The sequence below is a fragment of the Solanum tuberosum genome, unplaced genomic scaffold (assembly GCF_000226075.1).
Source record: "Solanum tuberosum cultivar DM 1-3 516 R44 unplaced genomic scaffold, SolTub_3.0 scf00277, whole genome shotgun sequence".
NCBI classification, from domain to species: domain Eukaryota; kingdom Viridiplantae; phylum Streptophyta; class Magnoliopsida; order Solanales; family Solanaceae; genus Solanum; species Solanum tuberosum.
The window spans coordinates 175,848-190,463 of NW_006239197.1; the positions used below are offsets into that span (position 1 = coordinate 175,848).

Here is a 14,616-nt window from a genome sequence, read left to right on the forward strand (position 1 = left end):
GCAGAAATTCCAGCTGGCTAAGGGATCCGATTGTGTTTGGTATCAGTCCAGAAAACCCACAACCAACAAGGATCCTGCGAGGCAGCTCGGAGCAATTACTCTAAAGAAATCAGCTGGTGAATTTAACAACATTTAATCATATCATGTAATAATACCCTTACAGAATTGATAAACTCTTCAAATTTCCAATTGATTGAGGGAGTGAACCTGTCAAGCCTTTGTTGTATGATAGATCCCTATTAAGGAAACAGATAATCAGAACAGAAATTTAAAACTTTTTCAACAGTCAAAAATATTTGTGTGCATGCAATGCTTGATCACAAGCAAAATGGTGCTTCAAGAACAGGATTAATTTAACAGATGATTACTCAACTTTCATTTTTATCACACCAAATTAAATCATTAAACTATTTTTTGTAATGAATCCTTTAGGAACACTTTGGCGAGCACAAAAATAAAAATGGTCATATTACCACACAAGATTCAGAAGTCTTATTTACTTTCATTAATTTTTTGTCAAGTCCAAAACAGACAAATAAATTAAAACAGAGCGAACATAATTTAGGCAATTTTTTTTTTTCAAATTTTAACATTTTCAATTATGATGAGTAGAAGACATACGCTTCGATATCTCCAGATAGCTCCCCTTTCAGATTAATGCTTGATAATTTTCTGAAATTCACAATCATTAATTAGTACCACAAATTACAATTAGCAATGTCATTTAACAAAATTAATATGATTTAATTTTTACCTAGTTTCATTAGATAATAAGCATTTTAGTTTTATCATATCATATATTACTATAAGCATGAACAAAAAAAGTTGAAAGTTGAATTACCATTTTATCCCTATACTAAATTAAAATATTATAAAATATCTAATTAATTAAATATTAAATATGCCTAAATTGCTAAAGTTGATTCACTTTTTTGTTAAAATAAAGTTAGGAGAATGAGGAGTTGTAAAAATAATTAATTATAAAGTTACGAAAAACTATTAGAGAAACTTTTCGTTTCTCCATCTGATCAGTTTTAGGTGTAATTTTTATCATAATGTGTATTAATACCACACCTCCACTATCTCATCATTAATCTTCACACCTTCATAATCTTCCCACACTCTCAAGAAATTAATGGCATGATTATGATACCTTTTGATTTTTACTCTATGATGTCCTATTAAATTGTTGGTTATTTGTACACAACAATCTATACACTTTGAAGAGACTTAGGTACACTTTGGAAGAAATAAAAAAAAAATTGTCTATATTTATATTGTTTTTATCCTTTAGTATTAATATCACTTTTAGCTTCATCAGTTCATAACACTGATCACTAATTCTCCTTATATTCGTTGTTAGTTTACAGAAAGGAAATGTGTACAAATTGTTAGATCTTCTAATGGAGTTTACAATGAGAGAAGGGAGGTTGAAATATTCCCGGAGGTTGAAATCAATCTTTAAAAGAACAAGTTGGATTTTAAGCAACTTTATTGATAACCATGATCATTTTCATGTTCTATGAAATTACATTATTCCTATATTTGTTATTTTCTTTTTTTTTATCTGATCTGATATTTCAAATCCTTGAATGAATTCTACTGTAACGGTTTATTGTAAATTTATTCATATAAAACTCTAAGTTGCAAATAAAAACATTTTAATTTTCGTATTTAAATTCATGCTTTAGATAAGTTATTTTTTATTTTTTATGTATAATTATTATTATTTTAAAATTTTTCCTTATTATCATATTAAATATCATATTTTTTCCTGTTGTTTTTAACACGCCATGAGATCAAAAGAGAATTATTAAGAAATTGCAATCGAAGTTTTGTAATTGAAGATGTTTTGATCTAATATATATACTCAACAGTTAACACAATATACCGCTAGGAGTGTAAATCACATATAGCCAACCGTTTGATGCAATGTTAAATTAATTTTGTTTAGCTTTGGTTGCATGTTATATTATTGTTGGTTTGGCAATTTTTCATTTTAAAGAAAATTATTAGCTTGTAGACTTCACAATTTATAATGTGTTTTAGTTTCTATTTGAGGAATCAATTATTGAATAGGCAGTGAGAAAATCGCCTTTCATGATTCAAGTAGTAAGCTCGAATTCATGATTGAGAAAGGAATTTTTCAAGTGCAATTTGAAATTTTCTACTATTCTTAACATCTCATTATAAAGTATTTTTTTAAATTATTTTATTTGATTAAATATAGTTCTTACAAAATATAACACGATAATCATGTTTCAATTTTAACATCTATCAATAGTTCAATACAAACTTTATAAAATAGAAATATAATTAAAAAGTAAACTAATCTAACAGTTTCTTAAAATTCATCCTTTAACTATAATTCTCCAAATTAAGAAATCTGCAACCTGATATGAGAGTTTTAAATAAATTTTACCTCTTTCAAGTATTAAATCGTCATGACATCATAAATATTGAAGGGGTGTCACTCATTAATAATTTTAATTTTTGTGAAGTGAAGAAGGGGGTGACAATTTAAAATAATGTGAAATTATCTTATATCTGAGCATAGAAGAAATCACATTTTAAATGTCTAAACCACTTATAAATTTGCTATAGATAAAGAAGAGTTTATTCTTATATGCACATGTATATCATTCATTAATATCAAATTTCTAACAATCCATCATTATATTGTGGGCCTTCAAAAGCAATAATCATTCTATTAAATACTAATATTATAATTTTGTGAAAGACAAAATTAAATATAATCATAATCGTAATAAATATTATATTAGATATAAATATATCATAATATTTGTTGCATCTATACCACATATTTGTTCTTAAAAATGCAAACAATAAACTCTCTAAATATTGTGCAAGCCTAAGTTAACTAACAAGTTAAATTTTTTAGGTTTACATAAACAACCTACCGATAACAACTCATGAAACACCTAGACTATTGTAAAAAATAATATATATATATATATAAAATATTTGAATGAATCAACATGGGACGCTGAGTCAACATGAATTAACATGGAACACACGTGCAACGCACGTGTCCAGAACTAGTTATTATATATACGCATGAACTGACCAAAATGGAAGAGTAAATACAGTAACAGTTACATATTTTTGTACTTTTCTTACTAATTAAGATTTTTTAAGAAAAAAAATATTTTGCTTTTTTTTGGAAATAATTCCTTATTTATTCTAGTGTTTAAAAAAAATTGAAGATTTTTTTTTTTTTAAAAAAAAAATCGAAGATATTATTTAGCTGGCATAAATGAGGTGGGTGAACATTGAATTAAACATGTGACGTTGTCGAGCTAAGGAAAAATGGAATTTTTGACAGAGTGCACTTGTGTTTTTATTTCTTAATTTCAACATTTTATTCATAAATTTAGGAATAATTTAAAGAGTGGTAATATTGTTATTATTTCCGATTAATATGATTCTCTTTTAACAATTTTAATTTAATCACAAAAAAAGGCTTACATAGAAATAACGCGTGAATTGTTGCAGTCGATGCCTTCCCATGGATCGTTACAAGGATCAGACCCATCCCAACTTGGAGGTATGTTTTCCCACTCTTCCTTCAGTGGCTCTAACACAACATCTGCACCAATCATTTTATTTTTGAACAAAAATACCATACACTAATTATTTTTAAAAAAATTCAGAACATACGGAATGAAATTGATGAAGAAAATCATATTTGACTTTTCTGATACAAAACAACGAAAAACAGTACTATGTTTAATAATTGAAATGACCTTTTAAGTAATGAACTCGAAAATGGGATCAAAACAAATTGGAGTCAAAATAGTGGACACTAATATATTCCCTAGTAAAAAAACCCGAAAAGAAATGAAAACAATTTGCTTTCATAACTCAGATCATTTAAAAAATAACTATTTACAATAAGTAACTTACGATATAACATGTTAAACTGTGCTAGGTACTAGTATAACTTTATTTTTTATTCGCGATATGGTGTATACAAGTTAAATTCATGATTATTAGAGTAAAAAAACAACAAAAGAGATGTGATAAGTAGGACTTACAGTCACCAGAATTTGTTGAAGCTCCCAGCTGCACCAAAACTTGCATAGAAATAATAAGCAGACAAAAGATGATCAGTTGGATTGTTCTTGTTTGGACCATTGTTTAAATCCACCACCATGCAACCTAAGTTTCTTCTTATGGGCCAATATGTGTACTAAAATGAAGAGAGAAAAAAAAGACTAATGGGAAGAAAGAGAAACCACAAGTGTTTGGTTTGTTTTGAGGATTAAACTGTTCTCTAAACAGCAAAAGGATAATATCTCTCTACGTATACGAGTCTTCTCTCTCCGTAAACTTGAGCAGTGTTTAATGTGAGGTATAAGATATGTAATAATTTTAGAAATAAAATGTAGGTCTACTTTTTACCGTGCGTTTGATTGAAGGCATTAGACAGTTCTGAGATTATTTATCTCACCATTTATATCTTAGTAATAAGATAAATTATTTCATATACGTAATAATGAAATAACTTATTCTGGAATTAATAATTATAAAATAACTTGTTCCCAATCAAACAACGTGATAGCTTAATCATTCTAAATACTACTGTTGTAGTAAGTAGTGAACATTCTAAGTCCACGAAAACAGAGACACCCTTGTAGGGGCTAAAAAACACAGTTCCCTCTATGTAAGGTTATGTTTCAACTTACATCATGCATTAATTGGACCCTAACTTGTACAGTACTCTTAGAATGATTTTGTCTCTTCTAAAGATGAAAAAATAGTCCATCCTAGTTTTTTTTTTTTAAGTATAAAAGTTTATCAGAGGTCATAGGCTCGAGTCCTCTTGAATATAGAATTACCTTAAATGGTATGTCAAGTCAAACATGAACCAGTAAAAATGAACGAAAAGAAAATATATATAAGATATTTTTATGTGCGGATTTTTATTTTTGGGTGAGCGGCCAAATATGTAAGTTCCCTATCATTTATTGTGACTTTAATATTGATTTTTCTATGATCATCCGAAGCAAGGGCCTGGGTCCATTGTGTTGACTAAGGTAGATATGTTGCTCTTAATGAGGTGGGTTCACTCACTACTCATATTGGTTGTCCAAAGAAAGGGAATTTGGCAACTTTTTTTTCATTAATGTTTATTGGTCAAAATTTTCGGAAATTATTTTTTCTAAAAAAGTAAGGTTTTGAAAATGGCTTCCTCAGTGGAAGTAGGAAAATAAGTGACATTCATATTGATTATGATTCCGGGTGTAGATTCAATAATGTTTACATATTTAAAATCTATACAAAAAGTATTACAAGTCAACATAACTAATAATTCAAAATGTTTTTAAAAAAATTCAGAAAATTGTGGTAAAATAAATTATTTGATTCTCCAAACAGTAACCCCTTCACATATAATGAGACAGATGCATAAAGTAGTAAATAATCTGTTATAACATGTTAAATTTTGGATCAGGTTATGGCAACCAGGCGTCAGGGAACAATTGAACCCCTATCCTTTAAAGCCATCAGACTTTCTGGATTCTTTTTATATAGTAAATATTGTTGGGATTTCAAAAACTTCTAAAGGTGTGATCCCCCGTTCCATCAGCTACTTTTCTTGCTTTGATTCCTAATAGTTTGATCTAGGACTACCTCTATTTAAATCTAGGATAGAGTTACGACGCGATATGCCAACAACTTACTACTTGGAAATTGTGGGTTCCGTCGAGCTTCTCATAGAAATACAAAAACGTATCACCCACTTCCTACAATCTGGCTTGAACCTTTGGGTAGACTCTGGAAGATCAACATAGCTGCACGGAATTCAGTAGAATTCCTCGGTACGGTTGCTAGGATGAAGGAAAGGAATGTAACCATTGTAACAACTTCCATGAATTTGGTTGGTCCATTCAACAGCTTCATTGCATTCAGGGGATTAATATCAATGCACGTTGGCGTCTCCCAGAGGCTTCCTTTCTTCAAGAATACTCTGGATATCCTGCACTCTATTCGTATCTTGAACAATTGGATTCTGGATACCATGCTTGAGTTCACTCAATATGACATATACAGAGCTCTGAGGCCTGGAGGACTCTTCTGCCTGGAATCACAGTTAAATGTAGCTTATCTTCCTATGCTAGAGCTTGATCGAGGGATCGATAAGAATGTGTGGTATTTCTCTGCTTTGTTGGAGAAACCAATGTCCTGAACTACTTAGTTACTGAATCTTCAGACTGTTCCTAAAATGATGGCAATTTTACTTCTAATTCAAGTACAAGTGACCAACCCTATACTGACTATTTTCCCTTCTTTTCTTGTTTTGTTTTGTGCTTTTTTGTAATCCAATTGAAAAAATACAAGATGAGAAAATTATGCTTCACTATAGACAAAGAGACTTTCAGTATAAGGATGGTTCAAGCCTTTGTTTTCTCCTTCATAGGTTGCTGAAGTAGATGCATAGTCTGCATAGGGGTTCAGTCTTTCAATCTCCATAATATTTTCAATCTGTTTCACCACTTCACTCATTTTTGGGCGATTGACTCCTCCTTCTTCAACACACTTGAGTGCTAAAACCACAAATTCCTCTAAGCTTCTAGGAGTTGCACCCGAACGAACTACAGGATCCAAAGTTTCATGAAGGTTATACAAATCTTTTGTCATGTCCATCGCATCCTTCACTTCCTTGACAATATATCTTCCTTTATCAATAGGAACTTTTCCTGTGACTATCTCAAGCAGCACCACTCCAAAGCTAAAAACATCACTCTTCTCTGTCAACTGGTTTGTCATGTAATATTCAGGATCCATGTATCCCTAATAAATAAAAGGCAACCATCAAAAGGACATAGATTATGAGGTAAATACTGACACATTTTTCTGCAACATCTCAACTTGTTTCCTTTTATACATGGCAAGATCACATTATATGAACGTTAAAAAGCTTCTATCTGCTTGTAGCTTCTATATGGGCGATAACTCAATTGTTTCCTAATTAAGGTAGTATTTCTCCTTGAATTTGGTGTTTTGAAGCATCATTACCTACAAGTCCCTTACCTTGAGAGAATATGCAAAAAATAAATAAAACGTTTTTGTACTTTCCTGTTCCTACTTATTTATTTACTCATTTTTGGTGGAGGGAAGGGTGGTCGATGAGAAAGGAGGAGCTTCAGATGTTCTTACTAGACAATGAAATAGTGCTTGTAATGGTTATTACAGGACTAGAAATTATGGACACATTAAATTTCTGAACTTTCTGGACATCAGAAATTTGAGGGATACAAGCATACAATATTCTAAAACGAAACAAATTCAGGCAGGCGTTTATAGAATCTTTACTCACCATTGTTCCTTTGACTTGAGTGGTAATGTGACCCTTTTCACCTAGAAACCTGGACAGGCCAAAATCAGCAACTTTTGCGTTTAGGTTAGCATCCAGTAAAATATTGTTGGACTTGATGTCCCTGTGTATGATGGGGGGACTGACAAGGTCATGCAAATACTGCAAACCTCTGGCTGCTCCAATGGCTATATTCAGTCTCCTCATCCAATCTAACCTGATCCCAGTCTTACCTACAAGTACAAATTTCATTACATTTCCATTTTGGTGAGTTAGTTTCAATGAATCAATATATACCTGAAAGACCGTCTTTTAAGGTGCCATTAGGAATATACTCGTACACCAGCATCTGTTCAGCTCGATCGAAACAAAAGCCAGCAAGGCCAACAACATTCTTGTGATGAATCCTTGAGAGAAGCTCTATCTCAGATTTGAACTCACGTGCACCCTGCGCAGACCCTTGTAGAGCTCTTTTAATTGCAACTAATTCTCCATTCGGAAGAGTTCCTCTGTAAACCTGTAGAGACACACTTGTACAGTTTAAAAACTCATTACAGTTTCAATTGTTTCTTTCAAAGCTGGTTCAAACAAACTTCTTGATATACTGATATGATGATGGTGGAGACTATGGGTTCAATAAAAACTAACCTTTCCATAACCACCACAACCAATATCGTTGGTTTCTGAAAAATTATTGGTCCATTTTTTGAGCTCCTCAAATGAGAAAAATCTAGCTCCTGTCAGCTGTGGAACAGCACCACTATGTTTATTTGAGTCCCATGATGCTACATTAAGAAGAAAGATAGGAACAATCACCGTAAGATGAAGTAGTAATAGGTAAATGGTCTAATAGATAGTTCCAACTCTTACCAAAAGGATCGATCCTCTTTGCAGCATCTTCAGCTCTTTTCTTTTGCCGGAAAGCATAAATACCAATGATTAGTGCTAAAATTGCAAGGACAGAACCACCAACTGTGGCTCCAATGATAATGCCTGTACTACTTGATTTTTTTGATCCGCTGGATGTCTCTGGAAAACAGCATACACAGACTCAGACTTCATAAATATACTAGTCTTGGCTCACGACGTGTACCCTATCAATTAATATTGAGTTTGTATAAAATATATAAATGAGACATAAAGTAAAAGAAATATACTCGTAAACTTAAAACAATGAAGGGTGATATGTATACTCTAAATTTTGTGAAGTAATTTTATCCTATTATCAAATATAGATAATTACTGGTCACTTGTATTTGCATGACTTTTCATTTTGTCATTTTAATTGTTACCATAAAAGTGAGATTAAACCTTATTATTTTAATTGTTACCATAAAAGTGGCATTACTACGATGACTTTCTGAAAGTCTACGTCTCTACAATCCTATAATATGCGTTGACAGTAATAAATACCTTTCTTAAAGGATGAAAAAGTCTGTAATTGAAATCTCAAGGTAAAAAATAGAAAAGTATCACATATTGTATAAATTTGAGCAATACCCTCGAGAATACATTTCAAAATTACCACAAAACTCATCAAAATATAGACATAAAAAAAAACATTCAAGGGTACAACATATTAACAAGACCACACAAAAATAAAATAATAACCGCAAAAACCTTTTCTAGTCTAGATAGAAAGCACACTGAGGCTAAGCAAATCAAATAACATAAAACTAACAAAAAAGATGATACTCAAAGAATACATCAAAATCACTAAACATTAAGAAAGAAGAATCAAAAGCACATAGCACTAAAAAAAACCACACAAAAGGCAACTTTTGGTCTTTCCTCTTCATTGTAACTGTTTCCCAAAGAATTTGAACCATTGTATCTAGATACATGAATTTAAATAAAATTATTATTTAATATTGAATTTAGTTTAGAGATAAAATAAGAACAGAATGGTAATTCAACTTTTAAGTTAGGAACTTCCTACTTATATACTGTTTCTAACTTTGTGTAATATGTAGGAGATGAGAAATGAGTGACAATAAGGAGAAGGAAATATTTCTATTACCAGCGAGGTATTTATAGCCATCACTACTGAAGACATAAAGTCCAAAGGAAGACGGGGGCGTGAAAATCTGCCTACTAAGCACAAAACCTATTCCGGCAACTCCAGTTGCATTGAAAGACTCTTGGCTAGAAGGAAAAACTTGCAGATGTATTACAAGGTAGTCGTCATCTGAATCTATTGTTGGGTTATGGAGGGAAACTGATTCCACGGGCAGTTGACGTTCTTGGAAGAAAAGCATCAAAGACTTTTCAAGAGTCTCATAAGTAGCTATATTTCCCAAGTTTAAAAAGGAAGGAGCTCTGAAGATTAGGTCGCCTACATATGGAAAAGCACATTTACAGGCACGACTAGAAACTTGATTAGATCTGCACTCAATTGTCAAGCAATTCTGTAGTGAGGTTGAATCTGTCCCTGTTTGTTGAGTTTCGATACAGTATGTTTCTGTCCCTTCTCCGCTTTTGTTGCAGAAAGGATTGCCTTTAAGCCTGCATTGGAAAAAGTAAGAAATGAATTAATGAAAAATATGTAGTCAAGTTTAGCATAGAATAATCATATGTCACTATAAGCTAGGCCAAAGAACTGATGGTGTTTCTTGTCAACTTGGAGGTTCTATGGCTCATGAAATAGAGCTTACATTATCTCAAAGGGATACCCTGGTTTTTGAGTAAATGATTCGATAAGATTATTTTGCACATCAATGAGCTGCAACTGGTTGCTATGTGCCGATTCAATTTCAAGTGAACCGTTGAGTTTGTTATTCCTCAAGATGCTGAAAGCAATGAGCACATTGTCAACGAATATCAGCATTATACAGAGTTAGGAAATTTCAGTTAAGATAAAATTCAACTTCAGATACTCAATCTATAGTTTATACAAAAACAACACAAAGTAAAAGGGACACTTACACTGTCTGCAACTGGTGTAGGCTGAAAAGGCTAGCTGGAACTGATCCCTGAAGCCCTGTCTTTTCCATTACCCTGTCATTCATAAGGTTAAAAAGAATTTCTAGGAATTGAATCCATAACAATGAGGAAAAAAATGGAAATCTGTCCATATTCAAATGGATGCAGGAATATACACATGCACTTGTGAACCTGCTCATGGTCACGCATACACAAACACACATACAAAAAAAATGAGAGACAAAGCATAGTAGCGTACAATGTTGTTAATGATTGCAGGCTTGGGATCCATGAAGGAAAATCTGATGTATTAAATTCATTCCTGCTCATGTCCCTGAAAAAGTAAGTGCCCATGATTGGGGACAAATAGTTATAGTACTATGTTGAGCAATTCCTGTCAAGACGACTATTACAATACCAGAAACAATTTATAAGGCATAGAGAGCAAGAAATTTTACTAGATTATAAAGGGAAAGCACAAGATAACAATACTTACAGCATTTTCATCGTCTGGACAAATCCTAATGTATCCGGGATTACCCCGGTAAATTTGTTATTCTCAACTAGCCTACAAGTTAGAATATACAAGCATGAGGAAACTGTAAAGCATGATCAAAAGGAAAGTTGTTTGTGATATAATTATCAAGCTTCTTTCACATGACTACTCTCAGAAGTAAAAACATGCACTAACAAGAATATCAAAAGGCAAGCTCAACTACAAGTGAGGTCTCCATTACGGACAAAATTATTCATTCACTCCATTCTCCAATTCGATGGAACTTACAGATGTGTCAGAGTCATATTAGAATGGAAAAGACGAGCTGGAATTTCACCGGATAGCTGATTCTTCCCAAAGTGACTGAAGAAATGTAAATAATCTTAGAAAATGCAGTTGAGAGACAAAACAACATCAAGAAAAAGGAGATGCGTACAAGCGTTCAGTATTAACAAGCAAATCAAGACCAGGGTTGCTCCCATTAGAGACTGGAATGTTTCCTTCTATCTGATTGTCAGATAAATCGAGCCAATGAAGCTCTGTCAGAAAGTTTCAATTTCTTAGTTATTACCTATAATAAGTTCAATTAAAATGTTTAATTCCTCTCATCTTCCATGAAATTAATATCATGCCTTTCATATACTCTATAGGATTCTATAAATTTGGACATAAAAAATTATACTATTCAATCGCATAGTCAAATGATCTATCAAACTCAAAGTAAAAATTATCTTATTAGTTCTATATTCACAACTTATGCAACTTCTACAAGCTTTTCATCGGCATGCATTCATCATCCATTTTCTACTTTTGGGTTTCAATTACTCCCTCCGTCCCATTTTATATGTCACATTTTTACTTTGCACTTGCGTTAAGAAATTATGTAACTTTACCCTTCTACCCTTATTTAATTTTTTTGGAACTCAAGTTTTCAATCAATGAATATGAATTAATTTATTTTGATTAATTAATTTAACCAATGAACATGAATCATTTACTTAACTTTTCTAAGTTGGTCAAATGTATGTTTTCAATGCTAATAATTCACAAGGGTAAAAAAGGAACAATATGCTAATTTATGCATTGATTTTATGAAATGACAAGTATTATGGACCAACTATTTATAGAAAGGGATAACATATAAAATGGGACGGAGGGAGTACAAAACAATATTGAGTTTTGGTTTAAGAATTATATTGCTTCATCGTGGGAATGTTGGAGGCAAAACACATTATGGTCCTTCTTTCGATTTTGATAATGTCTTTATTTGAGTATGAGGAACATGCCGAAAACAATTACATAATTTATGTTTAAATATTCTTAATTATTTTTTGATTTATATGATGAAACTTCTTGTAGGGTGGGTTGTATCATTATTTGTGTCTTTTTTTTTTACTAATGTTCCTTAGTTATCTTGCTCAAAAGATCCTTCTTTTTGTGTGTATATATATTTGCACTTTATTTATTGATTTTGTATTTTATGATAATTTTTTTGGGTTGCAATTATTTTCGTCTTTTAATAGAGTTTTAGTGATGATCTCTTATATAAAGTGAAAGGAAAATATTAGTCCACTTATAAATTTATTGGTCATTTTTTCCCTCATTAACAATGGTAAATATATATTTATTCTTTGTCTTTATTAATTTTGTTAGATATGTTTACGCCCATTTCTTAAATTTAGAGTAAGAGTTCATCACTACATCACATACTATATGCTATATTATCTTAAGTAGTTATATATTTTTCAACATTTTTTATTTTGCAAACAAATAATCAAAATTAAATGAAAAGAATTAATTGACACTATTATATTTGCATAGAACAACAAATACAAAAGAATAATGTGATTGATAATTATCAACGTTAGATTTGTGATGACCCGGAAGGTCATTTTTGGAAATTTTGAACTATTTGTTTAACTTAAGTTAATTAATCGATAGTTAGTGGGTTAAAGTGATCATTTATTAAAGAATCTATACCACTTGACCATGGGTTAAAATGAATTAAATTATTTGGGGTTTAATATTTGAGTCATAACTGAAAAAGGAAAAGAAGAAAAGGGCGTAGGGTTTCGACATCGTGAGTTTCGATCTGCTTCAGGTACCGCATCAAGTGCTCTGCATGCTCTTCATTAATTTCTACATATGTATATGTGTGGAAATAATAATATATTAGGTAGGAAAAGGATGATTTGCTTCGTAAGTTTGTAGATAAGAAACGGTGCTAATATTATTGTTATTATTATTATATTTCTTTTTTTGTTTGTTGTCAATTTATGGGGATGAAGGGAGTTGAACTGTTAGGAGTTTATATATATAATTATTTTCCATACATGCTATCTCCAGTTTCAAGTAGTAAGTTGAATTCTCACTAAAAGAGTTAGATTATTACTCTATATATGTCAAGGCCTAATTGATTTCTTGGGGAAAGAATAATGTCATTGTTGTACACTTGGTGGGTTTTGAAAATTGTGAGGATAAAGTTATGATTACATATTATAAATTTAGGAACCTGCAGGCGACATATTAATGTCTTGATTTTGTCGATTCCCACCACTGGTTTCATAACCAGTGGTTCCGAAAATTAGTAATTCTTATGTTATTATCACATTGTATTTTAATTTTGATATATTAATTAAAATAGGTAATTAAACATTAAGTATATCGTATTTTTGTGAATGTCATTAGATTTACGATAATTGAAGGAATTGGAAGAATTGACAAGTTAATGGGCATCAAGACTTGGGAACTTAATTATAAATTTGGGTAAGCTTTTGGGTCTAGGTTAAACCTATAGTGACATGAGTGTTGTTAGTTTCGGAATCTTATTGTGACTATGTACTTGAATAGATTGCATTGATTTGGAAGCTCAACGAAAAAGGGAAGGCTCAAGTCTCGGAGTGATTGTTCGGTTATTTGAGGCAAGTGGATTTCTAAACCCTTGCTAAGCGTATGGAATTCGTGTATTTCCTTGTGGTATATGGTTGGAAGTAATGGGAATTGGTGATGGGTTAACTTGTCCATGTTGAATAATTCTAATGATGGAAAAAGGTTAAAATAGGTAATTAAACATTAAGTATATCGTATTTTTGTGAATGTCATTAGATTTACGATAATTGAAGGAATTGGAAGAATTGACAAGTTAATGGGCATCAAGACTTGGGAACTTAATTATAAATTTGGGTAAGCTTTTGGGTCTAGGTTAAACCTATAGTGACATGAGTGTTGTTAGTTTCGGAATCTTATTGTGACTATGTACTTGAATAGATTGTATTGATTTGGAAGCTCAACGAAAGGGAAGACTCAAGTCTCGGAGTGATTGTTCGGTTATTTGAGGCAAGTGGATTTCTAAACTCTTGCTAAGCATATGGAATTCATGTATTTCCTTGTGGTATATGGTTGGAAGTAATGGGAATTGGTGATGGGTTCAGTGGCGGAGGCAGGAATTCTATCAAGGGGGTTCAAATAAAAAAATGTTGTTGCTTGGAATCGAACCCGTGACCCAAAGCTCACATAGGCTGAATCCTGACCCCCATAAATCACTGAGCTACTCCTTTGACATATGCTCAGGGGGTTCAATTTTTAAATATATACACGTACACAAAAAAATTGATCTTATATATATAGTGTAATTTTTTTTCCGAGGGGGGTCGGATGACTCCCCTGGACACACTATAGATCCGCCCTTGGATGGGTTGACTTGTCCATGTTGAATAATTCTAGTGATGGAAAAAAGGTAATAAAAAGGCTTGTTGTTTAATTGTTGATGTTGTGTCACGATTGTATTGTTGTGAATTGTACATTGATATTAAATTGGTCATCTTCTCATTATTTGTGTGAACATGTCATTTGCATTGGT

General features: G+C 31.8%; 2 protein-coding genes across 2 annotated transcripts in view; both read right to left on the reverse strand.

The window, feature by feature from the left end:
* LOC102592051 (probable leucine-rich repeat receptor-like protein kinase At5g49770) overlaps window positions 1-4,346 on the reverse strand; it is a 33,205-nt gene extending 28,859 nt beyond the window's left edge. The window contains exons 1-5 of the mRNA XM_015313945.1: window positions 4,059-4,346; window positions 3,490-3,610; window positions 622-672; window positions 162-236; window positions 3-74 (exon numbers count right to left, since the gene is read on the reverse strand). Coding sequence (XP_015169431.1) covers window positions 3-74; window positions 162-236; window positions 622-672; window positions 3,490-3,610; window positions 4,059-4,158 — 419 coding nt within the window. The 5' untranslated portion in view covers window positions 4,159-4,346. The remainder of the gene's footprint in view (window positions 1-2; window positions 75-161; window positions 237-621; window positions 673-3,489; window positions 3,611-4,058) is intronic.
* A 1,359-nt stretch (window positions 4,347-5,705) lies between these two features.
* On the reverse strand, window positions 5,706-11,306 carry LOC102592380 (probable leucine-rich repeat receptor-like protein kinase At5g49770; the record flags this gene model as incomplete). The annotated part of the gene is made up of 12 exons (XM_006358501.1): window positions 5,706-6,816; window positions 7,343-7,572; window positions 7,637-7,856; window positions 7,988-8,124; window positions 8,210-8,368; window positions 9,360-9,844; window positions 9,994-10,128; window positions 10,265-10,336; window positions 10,521-10,595; window positions 10,758-10,829; window positions 11,046-11,120; window positions 11,194-11,306. Coding segments are annotated over 12 exons (2,217 nt in total), but the record flags the coding sequence as incomplete, so codon positions are not given.
* Window positions 11,307-14,616: the final 3,310 nt, after the last annotated feature.